Consider the following 17,166-nt stretch of genomic DNA (forward strand, 5'->3'; position numbering starts at 1 on the left):
CCATTTTGTGGGGGGGGGGGGGGGGGGGGGATGCTGTTTCATGCATACTGAGCTTTTTCCACTGTTAAAGACTTGGATTCCCATCCTAAACATAGACAAAGTTTCAAAAACTAATGTTGGACGTTTGATGGAGTATTTCTGTGTTAAAAATACTCCTTCCGGTTTCTCACAAGTTTCAGAGAGTTTTTTTTCGGGTATGGCTCGGCTTGATGTCGATAGAGCGGAAGGTCCTTGTATGGGCCGTACGGGCTCTTCTCCCGGTAGGGTGAGCGCGCGTGTGACTAGAGCGAGAGAGGAAATGCACGCCCATAAACACTCCACGCCGCGCTCCACTTTATTCCTATGGGTGACATCAAGCAACTTCAACGCTTCAGCACAGCATTCCGGGAAGGCAGCGCTGCATTTGAACCGATTTGAACGCAGAAATGACGGGAAGCTTCACAACATCGCTTCAGTCGCGTCTCAAAGTGGATCTCCACGGTCACTGCTGTCAGGACTTCACCAAATCATACCAAAGAAGTGTGTTTTTGACGGACCGGTCCCAGCGATAAAGGTTCGGTCCTGCTTTGGAAGCAGCCGGTGAGTAAAACTCCTTCAAATGTCTATGCTGTTGGCTATCGTCGCGTGAGTAAACATCAGTAAACGACACGATCGCGTGCTTCGTCATTCAAATGCGCTAACGTTACTCCATTGTTGTTCTATGTATAAAGTTAGACTAGTATGACGTGCAAAACCGTTTTGCTTGCTACTGCTAAGGTTTAGTCGCATACAATAGTCCATAAACCGAATCAAACTGCGAGTAAACACACACAAATCCTGCTGTTAATTTTTCTCCTGTTCAATTTATTTCAGCCTCAGATTTGATTCTGGATCATTACAAGGTTATTTTCGTAAACGAAAACTGAAACTAAGACTAAAACTATTGGTCAAAAAACATTTTCGTAAACTGAAATAAAATTAAAAAATCTGAATAAATAAAAAACTAAAACTAAACGAAACTAACTACTCTTACTAAAAAACTAACTGAAATAAAATAATAATTAGCAAAAATAAATATTAGTTTTCGTTATTAATAAGCTCTCTTTAATGTGGTGGAAAATCTGACTGTGGCAGTTGAGGGAGTGTCTGTATTGCGCTAGTGCGCGTGTAGTGATCTGAGTGACGGACACGTGCAGACAGGCAACACATCGCTAAACGGGAGTTCACAAAGAATCAATGCGTCCGTGGCAGTGAAATGGGAAATAACACAAGGTAATGAGATGCAAGTTGAACTTCTTTTAACTTAAGCTCACTGTTTTAGAATGCCATTTCTTACTCGACGAGAGACGCAGGCGCAAAAGTCAGCAACTATAGTAGCAAGTAACGTTACTAGCCTACTGTGCGTTTGAGATTTCATGTTTGCATAATATTGACAGGCTCAAAGGTGTTATCATAATCATTTACATTATATTATATTATTGTCTGTGTGGAGACATTTCCCCACAAAGTAGGGAATACCAGGATACACACACACACACACGTTTGTTTCACTATATAAGTGAGGACATTGCATAGACTTCCATTGATTTTATATGAGGTTAATGATATTTTATATCCCCTAACCCAACCCCTATCCCTAAACCTACCCATCCCAAGAACGTGCAAAACAATAGATTTAAATAAAAACATGTTTTGGCCGATTTATAAGCCTTTTTAACTAGTGAGGACCAGTCAAATGTCCTTACTAGTCAGTTATCATAATATTTTACTAGATAACTGAAGACATTGGCCCCCTTTACAATTATAGCACAACACACACACACACACACACACACACACACACACACACACACACACACACACAGAGCACAACAGTGTGTGTTGGCTGTATTCAGATGACTTTAGCTGTGGTCTTACACTGCTAGCCTACATTGTACTACTGAAGAAATTAAAATAAGCTTTTAATTGTTTAACAATATTTCATCTTTGTTATGAATGAGTATGTCTGGAATTTATAATTTTTACTTTTATATTTTACTTTGCATTTATTTTGTTCTTTAAGATAGGCTAATACTCAGAGGATCTTTGTCAAAAATATCAAATATAATTTTTTAATATCAAAATATAATTTATTTCATTTTTAATCTCCAGATCGTTGTTTGTTTAGGTCATAGTTTGACTCAAGCTTTTTTGCTCAAAGGTGAAGACCCAACTTTATGCATGTTTTGTAAGACCGTCCTGGCTATAAACAATAATGCTCGTTTATCAAGTGATTTCACTTAAAGGGGGGGTGAAACACTCAGTTTCAGTCAATCTCATGTCAATCTTGAGTACCTATAGAGTAGTATTGCATCCTTCATATCTCCGAAAAGTCTTTAGTTTTATCATATTTATAAAAGAAATATGGGCTGTACCGAGTCTTTCCGGAAAAAACCGAGCGCCTGGAGGCGTATCGTGTGGGCGGAGCTAAAGAATGACAAGCGCGCAAAGCGGTGACGTCCTCAAGCGTGGAGAAACCCATCTATCTCAGCTAATACAGATAATGATCCACAATCAAATCTGAGGCTGAAATAAATTGAACAGGAGAAACGGCAACATCAGGATGTCCGTCTCTGTGGTATGTACTGTATTTAGGGGCCTTTGTGTGTCTTTACTCGCAGTTTATGAGGACATGATTCGGTTTATGGACTATTGTATGTGACTAGACCTTAGAGGTAGCAAGCAAAACGGTTTTGCACGTCAGAGTCAGAATAGTGTAACGTTATACAGAACAACAATGGAGTAACCGTTAGCGCATTTGAATGACGAAGCACGCGATCGTGTCGTTTACTGATGTTTACTCATGCGACGGTAGCCAATAGCAGAGACATTTGAAGTTGATTTACTCACCGGCATCTTCCAAAGCAGGACCGCTCTGTCAAAAACACACTTCTTTGGTATGATTTGGTGAAGTCCTGTGACAGCAGTGACCGTGGAAATCCACTTTGCGACGCGACTGAAGCGATGCCTTGAAGCTTCCCGTCATTTCTGCGTTCAAATCGGTTCAAATGCAGCGCTGCCTTCCCGGAATGCTGTGCTGAAGCGTTGAAGTCGCTCGACGTCACCCATAGGAATAAAGTGGAGCGCGGCGCGACATAAGTGTTCACGGACGACTGGATCTGCACCTGAGAGACTGTTTACAGCGTGCATTTCCTCTCTCTCCCTCTAGTCACGCGCGCACGCACCCTACCGGGAGAAGAGCCCGTACAGCCCATACAAGGACCTTCCGCTCTATTAACGGCAAGTCGACCCATACTCGAAAAAAACTCACCGAAACTTGTGAGAAACCGGAAGGAGTATTTTTAACACAGAAATACTCCATCAAACGTCCAACATTAGTTTTTGAAACTTTGTCTATGTTTAGGATGGGAATCCAAGTCTTTAAAGGTGTAAAAAGCTCAGTATGCATGAAACAGCATTTCACCCCCCTTTAAGGGTGTTTAGTAAGATTAAACTCTAATCTGTGCAAACATTAAACTTTGCTGAAATTAAAAACCTTGATTTGGTCTCTACACTTCATTATGCTAACTCTGCTAAACTATAATTACTAAAACTAAAACTGAAACTAAATAAATAAAAACTAAATAGAAATGTATTTGCAAAATAAAAACTAAACTAAAACTAGCAAAACCATTTGTAAAACTAACTAAAACTAAACTGAAATTTGTAGCAAAATTGAAAACGATAATAAAATAAAAACTAATTTCAAAAAGCAAAACTATAATAACCTTGGATCATTATCTGTATTAGCTGAGATAGCCATGGGTTTCTCCACGCTTGAGGACGTCACTGCTTCGTCCGCTCTCGTCTTTCTTTAGCTCCGCCCACTCGATACGCCTCCAGACGCTCGATCTTTTCCGGAAAGACTCTGTACAGCCCATATTTCTTTTATAAATATAATAAAACTAAAGACTTTTCGGAGATATGAAGGATGCAATACTACTCTATAGGTACTCAAGACTGACATGAGATTGACTGAAACTGAGTGTTTCACCCCCCCTTTAAGGTCAAAATCACCCAATATGGTCATATCAATAGCAGAAATGAATTCCACATACCATAATTAGTCAAAATAGAGGTATTACATGTGTATAAACATTCAGAAACAAATATGTTGGATTTTCATCGTCATCCGATGGCGGCCATATTTGATTGGACCACTACGTCATTCGTGGCACTATGGCGGACGAGCACCTCTGTGATTTTTCATGTCTAGGGACCCACTAACTCAGTTCAAATGAGAAATTCCCCCAACACCAAATTGCGAACGGGTCTACAGGCCAGGTCCAGGATTAGCGCTAAAATGCTTTGTGAAATACTCTAGACCAAAAATGTAGGAGTCCTAAAATTAGGACTGACAGGTAATAAAACTAAAACAAAATATTACTTATTATAAAATCGGCAAAGTTAGGAGCTACTTTTAGCCTTAAAATGTTTTGTGAATACGGCCCATGTGTGTAAAGTCATTACAACTTTCTTTTTTATGGTCAATAGTCCACATATATTTAACAATTTGGTGCAAGAATTCAAATTGTGCCATCTGAGTTGAGTGTGGCTTATTATTATACAATATGAAGCAGCAGTAGCATGATATGCGCTGTTACTATTAAATGACACTTCAAAAAGTCCTGAAATATTCTTTTTATCACTTCAATGATTAAAGCAGGACTGAGAAAGAGAGTGAGGGGAGGAGAACTCAAACAGCTCATGAAGCAACAGAACTGTTTCTGCACTCCTCTGTAAGGCTCACTGCATTTTATACTTTCTATTTCACTCCAGAAAAGGACAGCCAGAGACTTTGTGTGTCTATGAATCTGAGAGGTGTGCAGCTCTAGGAGCTGACACCGCAACACTGCTCTTGGCACGGTAAAAGACTCCTGGATGCTTCAAGGTTGCCCTCTGATTCAGTGGCTCTAGGTTATGAAGCAGCTTGTTTCAGTGAGTTGGCGCTGACACTAAAGGGGGAGGGAGTGAATGTGAGAGCCTGGACCGGATCCCTTGTGCATCTTTTAACCAGGATGGCAGAGCCAGTGACTGATTTAACCATTTTCTAAATCAGACACGCTATCAGTTTGAGAGTGCAGCTTATTTGACTTAGATAACACCACTGACAGCTAAAAATGACCCAATGGCTGCTAAAATGAAACTTTTTTAGTTGAAAAATAGCTCAATACAAACAGTTGTTTAGAAACACTATTGGTCATGCTCCCTAACTTTTGTTGATCTATTTGAGTGAATAGCTCAAAAAAACATCAAATAAATGCGTGGGTCATTTAACCGTTTAATCATATTCACTTCCATTAAAATGTTTTCTGGTCAAAAAGTATTTTCTTTTAAATACATTTCTATTTTATTCAGAAATTAAACATTAAACTGATCAAAAGTAACAGTAAAGACATTCAACAAAAGTTAAAACAATTCTAAAGAATAGATTAGGCCACATAACTGCTTTCAACATTGATGATAATAAATGTTTCATTAGCAACAAATTAACTTTTTTTAAGGATCATGTGTAAAAAAACTAAACTTTTGAATGGTACTAAATGGTATTTAGCATAAAACACTAAATCAAACATCAATAAGAAGATGATATTCATTACTCTTTTAGACCTTTTTTTCATAATGTCACAAATGTCATAATACTAAAAACCTCTCTTTGTACAAAATATAACATCTTAATTTCCCTTTGAATTTGAGGTAAACATTTTCCCCAGGAATTTCTTTATTAGATTCACCCTTTTAAAATCCATTGCAGTGGTCAAAGATGTACTGGGAGATTCATCAAGATAATGGATGAAACATATGCTGTACATAAATACACTGAATACATATTTTAGTAAACTGACAAACTGATTGTATATATATATATATTCTTTTTGACACCTCTTAAACCACTCATTGCTGTGTGCTAAGATGGAAGGACAAACAGATATAGATGTAGCCCTATAGATGTAATTAACTAATGTGTCCTCACCAGATTAAACCTGAGAAGTAAGTAGGTAGTCATTTAACAGATGCTTTTATCCAAAGTGACTTGCTTATTTTAAAGGACAATCCCTCCAGACATTAAGTGTGTTCCTCAAGGGCACAACAGTCAGTGACTGTTATTCCTTAGGGGGCTTGAGCAGCAACCATTTGATTTACTGATCCTTTTGCACTATGCCACACCACAAAAAAACTAAATAAATAGACTGGGATTTGTATCTGTCTATTGTCTAAATGCATATTATTAATCTTAAATATGAACAGTTCATCCATTCATATTGATTTGTGTTTTTGGTTTTTAATTTTGAATCAAAATTTATAACTCAGACTTCCTTTGACACAACACATGTGGAGTTGTTGCCTTGACAAAAGTAGAGGGGAAAGAATGGCAGTGGGAGTCTCTGAGGACACATCTGTGCAACTGTATCAATTTGAACCGGAATCCAAACTAGATTTGACAATTAAGGCTCGAACAGGACGTTTCTGAATGGTTGGTTAACGTAATGAGAGATACTAATGCTATTTGTTTACTGATGTATATGTTAGATCATTGACAGAATGATAGTACAGTACAGCAACCGATTCTGTTATAAACCATCTACTAAAGTAAGCTTAGTGTAGTGTGATTACGTTAACTTTCTCAACAGTGTACAGCGTTTGTAATAACACAATAAGATTATGAATTATATTGAGAACGTCATACATAGAAAGCATGCCGTAATGTAACACCCTGAAAACTTTAGCAACATTCATCGTAAAGCGTGCAGGAATTTCAAACTACACTCATTCTGGAGGTGCAGCAGGAACATGAATAGGTGCCGATCCTTTATTCAGGAGCAGCTTCTTAGCAAACCCTGCTTTATACTGACCCTCGTTTATAAAGCAGTCTGCTGAGAAATGCTTCCGGGTTCACATAAACATGACGTTGATCGGGGGGAATATTCCCTTCGAAAACAAAACTCAGCCACTGCGTCTTCAGCAGTTCAGATTTAGGAACATCAAAATGACTGCTTTGTTCGTTATTACACCTAAGAACAGAACACCACAATCACTTAGATGCCATTATGCTCCAGCATATCAACAATGGCTGACTATGATGACACCTCGCTCGGGGCGGGTCTGTGTTGAAACGCTGTGTTGACTTGACTTGATTTATTGATGGCAATTTCCAATCATACCTAAAATATGTGCACAAAAGTAGAACAGGCTTCTACTTTTTTTCTTAGTGTAGAAACACCTGTAAGGCTTCTGCAAATCAACAGAACATCAGCAAAAAAGAAAACAAGGTGCAAATAAATAATTAAAGAAATAAATCAGTGAGTAATTGAAAATTAGTGGTGACACATTGATCAAGCCTGCCCGGCTGGTGTTAAGTGGGTCTGTCTGAATGAGACGGCCACCACTAAAAGACGGTTTAAAGCGTAATTGATTTTTGTTTCCAATGAGTCAGAGTCACAATGAGCTAATAATGTGGGATGATGAAGATCACTCTCCTTTCTGTGTTTATTTTCCTCATGCTGGTTAGACAATGCAATCTAGTGTACGGATGCGCGACAAGTGTATGCCATGACAAGTTTCACAACCAATTTTAGAGGTATGGAAACATTGCCCATAGCTTTTATTCTTATCTAACTGAGAAATAACTACATAAAAGGTAGGCGTTCTAATTCATCCTAATAGTAAACCAGTGGGTTGGACTTTCTAATGCAAGTATAAGTAATAATTCAGATTATTATTAGTAACTCGACTGCATGACATTTGCATGAATTGAACGGCATTCTATTGCATGTATTCTTCTCAATTTCTTCATCTATATTTAAAACCTTTTAAATTTGCAGAAGTGAGTGCACCTTTAATATATTTTGTCCAAGTTAGATCAGGCTGTGTGCTGCAAAAGGAGGAACTGAATATTGAAATATAAACTAATTTTTTGTAACTTTGTGCAAACATTTGAGATCAATATTTGAGCTGAGTTTTTGGTGGCAGGGTATGGGATTTTACCTTCATGCACGGTCACGCCGCAGTTGTCACACTGGATGATCTCATCCGCATCTTCGCTGTTGTCTCCCAGACACACGCAGCAGATAAGGATGTGCTCCATCCGCTGGGAGCTCCAGGTCTGGGGCCGCTCCAACAGAGAGTCCTGAGGAAGCAACAGATAACTTAGCATTCCAACTCAAGTTAGGGATTTTACAACTGATAGGACTAGTGTCCTCTACCAAAGTCCAAATATCTTTCTCTGAAAGAAGCTCTCGGATCAGTGTGGGGAAAAAAACAAGACAAAAAAGTAAAGTCACTCAAAAGCTTCTGCTATAATTCCACCTCTGAGATTGGAAGATTAGCCAATCCTATAAACTGAAGTTCTCAGATAAACCAATTCACAAGGATTGCTCTTTTGTATCAATAATCTGATGTGAGCCAATGACTGGATTATCTGATTGCTTGCCTAAATGCACAATGATACAATTACATTTGAGAATTCAAGCTGGTTCCTTTTCATACAACTCAACTTTTGGACTAATTTAAACAAGTGGATTACACATGAAAGTGGAAAAACAATTTAATTGTACGAAATGTGAAAAATAGGACGCACATAATTGCCAGTTTTCAGTAAATTATGGAGACAGATGGCTAGTTTATTAATAAATAAAATCTGAACGGTATTTGCAGTAAAGGGTTCTTGGTTCTGGCTGATCCAATTTATATGTTTATATGTGGATAAAAGCCGAAATTAAAGGCGTCATGAACTGCCTTTTTGTATTTTTTTTATACTGTTGTCTGAGGTCAACTAATGACATTCGTGTGGTTTTTACATTCAAAAACATCATAACTAATAAGTAATAGGCTATTTTCCACACTGGTTTTGAGGCTCTCTTAAGAAACACTCGGTTTTGATGGGCGTGACGCACTGAAGACTTAGAAGTAAACGTCCACGGCTAGGATTGGATAAGATTTGCATATTCAATGTTCTTTTGCTTCCCTGTCAGTTCACATGAGGGAATGGTTGTCTTGAATTTTTTGTATTACTTTTGCTTCCATTTTGGTAGCTTGGAAATGGTAGTATGGAAAATGTGGAAAACACATAGCCCCAGGACATAGGAGCCTGATCCCGAATAGCAATGAACAAAAAAAGTATTCTCCAGTATTCTCACATAAGTGTGTTGCACCATTCCTGTCGGATGCAATTATAGAAGGCACAGCATTGTGTTTTAATTTCAATATGTCAGCAAATCCAGCATTGACCTGTGTCTTGTTTACAAATAATTCCACAGTGAAATGAAAAGAACACACGTACATGTCTTCCCCACGTGAGCTAGAACTTCATTAAAAATAAAGTTCAACCACACATTCCTAATATTAGCTTATGCAGCTACTGTGTTCTTCCACAAGCAGCAATAGCGCAATATCTTGCTATCTTCTTCGGCATGTTTATTGCTGCTGGCTAGGGTGATCCGGACAGCTCCATGAGTCGGGGGACGGGGCTACTGAGTTAGACGTGTTCATTATTCTGTAGAGGCATCATCACTCAATGATGTCAGGATGAGGCACATTCTGAGATTGATCGTTTTCTGGGCCTGGTGTCTATAAAATATTTACTTTTACTAACAAGGAAGTTTTCAGCTCTGTAACTTACAGGATTTTCGTTTATCACGATGATTTTCGTTTATCATGATTTATATATCAAAAGCTCAAGGTAAAGTTGATTTCTCAATTCATGACCCCTTTAAATCTGTTTATTATACAAAGAGATTGTGTCTCTTCAGAAAATGTTGACTAAACTTAATTCATACAGATTAGTTTTCTATTATGAATTTTCTGAAGCATCAAAGTGGCAAAGTTAGACTGTCAATGAAGGGGCAAAAACCGCTCAGATTTTATAAAAATATCTGTGTTTTCCGAATATGAACAAAAGTCTTTTGAAACGACATGAGCGTAAGTAAATGACAATTTTCATATTTGGGTGAGCTATCCCTTTAATTGTAAGGTAAATTATAACTGATTCTCAACAATAAAAATGAAGTATCATCTACAGCATGATGTTAATATATTTGAACAAAAATTAATAAGAAATATCCTTGGAAGATTGCAGCAAAACCACCTTTGATTTAAAAAAAACCCCCACAAAAGTCCATAAAGAGTGAAGAAATTAAAGTTGAGCATTTTGAAGAATGTAGAATTCATCTTTAGTACGAACAGAAGTAAATAAGGTGTTGCTTTATCTGAAAATGACATGTTACTTTATTATTGTAAAGAATAAAACATTTTGAAATACCAAGGCTGATTATAAACACATTAAAACAGTAATATTGTGAAATAGTATCACAATTTAACATGTTTTCTGTTTTATATATATATATATATATATATATATATATATATATATATATATATATATATATATGAAATATAATTGATTCCTGTGATGGCAAAGCTGAATTTTCAGCATCATTACTCCAGTCTTCATCCTTCAGAAATCACTCTCATATGTTGATTTGCTGCTCAAGAAACATAATTACCAATTATGAAAAAAGTTGTGCTTGGGGTCTTTGATGAATAGAAACTATAAAAGAGCAGCACTGATTTGAAATGGAAATCTTCCATAACATTATAAATGTCTTTACTGTCACTTTTGATAAACTGAACGTATCCTTGCTGAATAAAAGTATTGTTATTATTGTTTTTTAATCTTACTGACCCCAAACTTTTGAACAGTAGTGCAAGGTTATTATAATTTTGCTTTTTTTAAATTAGTTTTTATTTTATTATCGTTTTCACTTTTGCTACAAATTTAAGTTTAGTTTTAGTTTGTTTTACAAATGGTTTTGCTAGTTTTAATTTAGTTTTTATTTTGCAGATACATTTCTTTTTAGTTTTTATTTATTTAGTTTCAGTTTTAGTTTCAGTAATTATAGTTTAGCAGAGTTACCAGAATGAAGTGTAGAGACCAAATCAAGATTTTTAATGTCAGCAAAGTTTAATGTTTGCACAGATTAGTTTAATCTTACTAAATAAGTCCTTAAGTGTAATAACTTGATAAAAGAGCATTATTGTTTTAACCCAGGATGGTCAAAATTATATACAGGATATACAAAATTATGTTTAACGGAGAGGGGAGTCTTACAAAACATGTATAAAGTTGGGTCTTCACCTTTAAGCAAAAAAGCTTCAGTCAAACTATGACCTATGCAAACAACGATCTGGAGAGTAAAATGATATTTAAAATTATATTTTGATATTAAAAAATTATATTTGATATTTTTGACTAAAAAATTATATTTGATACTCAGGCTAATACTCAGAGCATCTTTTTTAAAGAACCAAATAAATGCAACGTAAAATATAAAAGTAAAAATGATAAATTCAAGACAAAATCATTCATTACTACCAGTTATTTTAATTTCTTCAGTAGTACAATGTAGGCTAGCAGTGTGACCAGAGCTAAAGTCATCTGAATGCAGCCTGAATACAGTTGTGCTCTCTCTCTCTCTCTCTCTCTCTCTCTCTCTCTCTCTCGCTGTGTGTGTGTGTGTGTGTGTGTGTGTGTGTGTACCTTGTTTGGCTATACTTGTACAAGGACCAATGTCCTCACATATATAGTAAAATATTATGACAATAGCACAAGGGCTAGCACTTGCAACTATTGCTGACTTTTGCGTCTGCGTCTCTCGTCGCGTATAAAACAGCATTCTAAAACAGTGAGCTTAAGTTAAAAGAAGTTCAACGTGCATCTCATTACCTTGTATTTATTTCCCATTTCACTGCCACAAACGCATTGATTCTTTGTGAACTGCTCTTGAGGACTAGTGATGTGTTGAGTGTCTGCACGCGTCCGTCACAGGACAGCGGTTAATCTCCTCAGCTCACTTCACACGCGGTAGCGCAATATACAGACACTCCCTCAGCTGCCACGGGTCAGATTTTCCACCACAGTAAAGAGAGCTTATTAATAACGAAAACGAATATTTAATATTTATTTTAGTTAGTTTTATCAGTAAGAGAAGTTAGTTTCGTTTAGTTTTAGTTTTTTATTTATTCTGATTTTTGAATTTTATTTCAGTTTACGAAAATGTTTTTGACCAATAGTTTTAGTCTTATTTTCAATTTTCGTTTGCGAAAATAACCTCGCAGTAGTGCAATGAGAGAGATTTTACCTCATTGCCCTTTCCATGGGATGTGCTGTGGCTGTCATTGGTCTCCTCCTCGTCAAATGTCCCAGTGTTCTTTCCTGATTTTCTCTTTGGTTTCTTTCCTTCTTCCTCACTATCACTGCTACTAGTCTCATTTTCTTCATCCTCATTGTCCTCTTCATCACTACCACCATCATCCTCTTCATCACTTCCTTCTTGCTCTTTCCCAGATGATGCCTTGCCTTTCTTTTTTCCTTGCGTGGGCCTCCAGTCATTGTCATCTTCACTATCATAATCATCCATTTCGTTTAGCTCTTCCATTGTAGTGAAGTCCAGCATTGGCCGATTTCTTCGTAGGTTCCATTTTTTTGGCTCTCCTGAGCCTTCCTCAGCTGTACCACTACCATTTGGTTCTGTATCTGAGGATTTTTCTCCTTTCCGGCGATTCTTAGAGGTTCCCCCTGTTTCTTTGCTGCTGGTCTCCTCAGAGCAAGACTGTTCCTTGGCTTTTTCCTCTTCTTCAGTGTCTTCATTCAAATCTTTGGTCTCTTCTTCATCTATACCCTCTTCATCAGCTGAGCCAACAGCGTCAGAGTCACTCTCAGAGCCCGCAGCGCTGTCATTTGACCCCTCCTCATCAGTCCCCTTGCCAGTGCCCTCTGAACCTGGGACACAAGGATGAGAAATTAACTCAGTGGCATTTTGTGCAGAAACATACTTCAGATGTAATGCAAATAAATACTCTTCTGGCAGCAAGCTTCTGTTTTATGTACAATGGATCAACAATTTATCAATGAATGGTATTATTTAAAAAAATAAAAATAAAATAATAATAATTATATATATATATATATATATATATATATATATATATATATATATATATATATATATAACAATATACAGATAAAACTGTTTAACACATTCTTACCTTTTTAGGATTAAATAAATGTATCACACAATATATGCATATAATGCTTATAGTGGTTACAATTTTGTGTAATTAATGCATTTATTCGTATCATTTTTACACAGCATATGGCAATGATATATTGCCTAAACAGATAAGTGTGACGCTGCATTTTATTTCTGACCAGAAATTTAATGCAGCAAAACTTCAAGACCCAAAGGGGTCAAAGTGTTAGAATTTCATTATCAGGTTGAAGATATTTCAGCACTTTAGATGACAGCAGTTGGATGGGATAGCTTTGCGTTAACCTCCAGTCTGTCATGGTGATATGGAGCCATTGCTTATGTGACTCCAGTGTTAGTAATGCATTGCAGGAGGTTTAATCTACAGGCAGGGGGGGAAACAGTGACACACGTAGTGATGAAGGTCTCATCTCCACCTCAGCAGCTGTTTTCATGACAGGTGTGAAAACCTAAGCAAGGGCGCAAGTCTAAAACGGCCATCTGCACTATAAATAAATACATGTAACCATCCGTTTTGATTTGAGTATTTCAACTGAGACTTGCCATCACTACTTGTCAGTATTTTGCAGATCAAATTGATCCGCAATTCCACTTTTTTGGCATTTTCAGCCTAGTCATCAATGTGACAAGAAGGGGTTGAAAGACTTTCGTCTGTTTTTTGTTTTTGTTACCTGATGCATCTCCAACTTCAAAATCGCTGTCATCTGAGCTGTCATAGTCCAGAGCATCCAGCAGAGAGTCAGCCAAAGGCTTCACCTGCCGCCGCTTTGACCCCCGATCCACTAAATGAATGAGATTTAATTTTTTATACTTAAATAAATAAAATTCATACAATTATTTAAATCAGTTTTAAAGTCAAAACTACAAAATGTTAAACTGAAATAAACACACACTCACACACAGAAAATATTATATAAACACAATACACATTTAATAGACATGCTTATTAAAAATTGAAATGAAAAAGCTAAACATATTTTTTTTTAAATTACATTAATAATACAAAAAGTTATTAAAAAAAAATCTATAAGTAAAAGTATAACAAAAATAATACCAAAAGTATATTATATTAATTTAACTGTGATAGAGCTACGGTTTTGATGGATGGATGGATGGATGGATGGATGGATGGATGGATGGATGGATGGATGGATGGATGGATGGATGGATGGATGGATGGATGGAGACATACATTGTGCAATACAGTCCTACCATGTAATCATTATATTCACACGTATGGCCTTTGACTTTAAATTTATTTTCATATGTAACGTTAAATGTATTCAAACAAATTACACAGACATACAGACAGAGAGACAGACAGATGATTTTACTTTTAATGCTTTCCCACGTTGTTTAAAAGAATGGCAAATAACGAAAGATTGTATGCGGCTCTAAAAATCCCGTGAACTGCAATTTAGTTCACTCACACATTATGCTGGCTAAACATTCAGCACGGGTCTATGACGCCTTAAGATGCTGCCACGGCAGCTCACGGAGAAAGAGTCTGTTTAATTTTTCTAAGCTGGCTGAAGAAGCTAACTTAGTTTCCTAGACATACGAAGACGCACTTTGCGTCCAACGTAAGGTGAAAAATGCGTAGAACTGCAGATATTTCTTTGACATACGTGATACTCTGTGTTCGTAAAGCTGAATGATAGAGAACAACTTCACATCAGTTAGCCAGCGAGCTATAGCAGCAGTAGCGTCATGCTATCTATTAACGCTTGTTTCTCGTATTCCACATCCCATGTTTTAAATTCTGATGGTGACTCTGTTGTGCTATTTTTTCTCTTTCAAAATATATAATATAACAGCGAGAATTACTCACTTTATTGGGATTTTCGCGTTTGATAGCTTGGACAAAGGTACAACGAACGCCTCTTCAGCTCATGTTCTGCGTAGTACGTCCACGATATTGCGTATCACGTGGCACATTGTGGTGACGTACAGCTCACAGAGTAGGAGTTGGAAACCATAGCAACCGCCGAATCAGTCACATCAGAGAAAGCCAGTTTGCCTTTGCTTGTTCACGAAATGCTTTATTTTCACAATCACGTCGATTACATTTAGCGTCGTAGTACATTCTTCTTTCACAGTTTATTTTATAATTTGAAACAAATGTAGAAAAATATGTTCAAACACAAAACCGGAAAACAATATAACAAATATGTGTATCCTCGTCCCTTTTCGGCTCTGCTGCCCTCGTGTTCTGTCTCGCGGTTTGTAAAGTGTCGTTAACTCTACACAATAACTAATTAGAAATAGATATACAGAGTAACCTCCAAAAAACCTTCAAACACAACATTCTAAAGGTTTATAAATATTATACTAATAATAATATCAGATTAAATAGCCTACCATATCAAAACGTTCAAAGTCAGGTTTGAAAAGTTGAAAAATAAAAAAATAACAGAAAAATGTCAACATAGCATTTTTGTGTTATTTTTGTTAGTTAGTTATTATACGTTTTAGGTTAAAAAATAAAATAAATAATAGGTCAATAGAATACCATCATAGTGATTTTTCAGTAAGTTCGCATTTGCATAAAGACAATTCGTCATCAGTTGATGAGAAACATTCGGGATTTAAGACAGTTGCAGCAGTTAGAGTCTTTATTCTCAAATTACTTTCAAATTATTATTTGGGGTTTAATGTTCTATATACAGTTTCCAATTGTAGTCTCCAGAATCCAGATGAATAATGATGGTGTTACGGGGCTTGAACATGGGCATTGTGGGTATGACATCATTTTACTCAATCCCCTCCCATTACCCTTTATGGTATGATTTCAATGAGGAAAACAATATTTGTGGTGTTTTTTCCTGCTTAAAATAGGACACTGTAAAAATAGTAATACAAATGTATTGCTGATTTGTTAATTTTTATTTTTATTTTAAGTTTGTTGCCTCAAGGCAACATTGTAGGCTACCACAACTGACAAAATTAAACATTTGACATTTTCATATAGAAAACATAAATATATAAGAAAACGTCAATTTCTTTAACCAGACACCTGAACAAACACATTTATCCAGTTAATAAAGTTATTATTATAATAACATAATTTCATGTTTAATAAAATTAAAAAAACATTTCAAATTCAGGTTGCTCTCAAGCAACATTGTACCATCGTAGAACACAAGTATTACCAAACCATCACACCAAGTTATCATATCAAGTTATCATATCAAGCTTTCACATACATCTTCATCCTCTTCTCCATCTTCGATCTCACCCCCACTCTCCCCCAGCCGGATTGTCACCATGACCTCGTCTTCCTCATCACATGACACCTCATCCTCACCCTCATCAAATGGCAGTTGTGTTTTATAGCTACCTTTAAATGCTATAGAAAATGTGCAGATCATAATATGTGCAGTTATAGTATGTGAATTTACTATTCTTATATGTGCATTACAAAATCAAGACAAAATCATTACAAAAAGAATTCAAACTCTTTTCCTTAAAAAATATACTATTTGTATACAGCCTAGTGTATGGCCTAATTCGATTCCATTATGCTACAATCTTGCCTTGAGACAACACAGTTTTTGTTTTATTTACTTTAAAACATTTGATATATAATGTAAAGTTCTTAAAAATACTTATTTACCAGTGAAGATGACTCTTCAACTCTGGATGATTTGGGGAAATTTTTGAAAAATGCACATTGGAGAAAATATGGAGCCATGTGATCTGTGCACATGTGCTGAACCCTACTTATATACGTCCTAAAAGTATGTACTCTTTTTGTGAAGAAAAGGTATATACTTTTGAGTGTGTAGCAGAAAAGTATGCAAGCTTCGGGACATACTACTTGGCCATCTTTAACGGACTCTGTCGCTTAGTTACGTGCATCCCGTCACCGTTTATCTGCCCTGTCAATCATCGTCAGATTCATCACAGTTCAAATCCTCCACATTCAGATTAATCTCCTACTGTATCGGAGAGAAATGTAGCCGCATGTTGATCTGCCATGTGTGGGTCTTTGTGGGTCAGAGACTCTCCTCATGTGTTTGCAGTTTTATATAATGATGCATTTAAAAGTTAATGGCCAAACGTGTCATTAAAAAAGTTCACAATGCTGCTGCAGGTGAAA

At 36.5% G+C, this 17,166-nt stretch overlaps 1 protein-coding gene across 1 annotated transcript in view; it reads right to left on the reverse strand.

The window, feature by feature from the left end:
* Positions 1-15,035, reverse strand: part of phf14 (PHD finger protein 14) — a 112,550-nt gene extending 97,515 nt beyond the window's left edge. Inside the window, exons 1-4 of the mRNA XM_067426517.1 lie at positions 14,896-15,035; positions 13,736-13,846; positions 12,156-12,796; positions 8,005-8,146 (exon numbers count right to left, since the gene is read on the reverse strand). Of these exons, the coding sequence (XP_067282618.1) occupies positions 8,005-8,146; positions 12,156-12,796; positions 13,736-13,846; position 14,896 (895 nt within the window). The 5' untranslated portion in view covers positions 14,897-15,035. The remainder of the gene's footprint in view (positions 1-8,004; positions 8,147-12,155; positions 12,797-13,735; positions 13,847-14,895) is intronic.
* Between the last annotated feature and the right edge of the window lie 2,131 nt (positions 15,036-17,166).

Source organism: Pseudorasbora parva, chromosome 19 (genome assembly GCF_024679245.1).
Source record: "Pseudorasbora parva isolate DD20220531a chromosome 19, ASM2467924v1, whole genome shotgun sequence".
Lineage (NCBI taxonomy): Eukaryota > Metazoa > Chordata > Actinopteri > Cypriniformes > Gobionidae > Pseudorasbora > Pseudorasbora parva.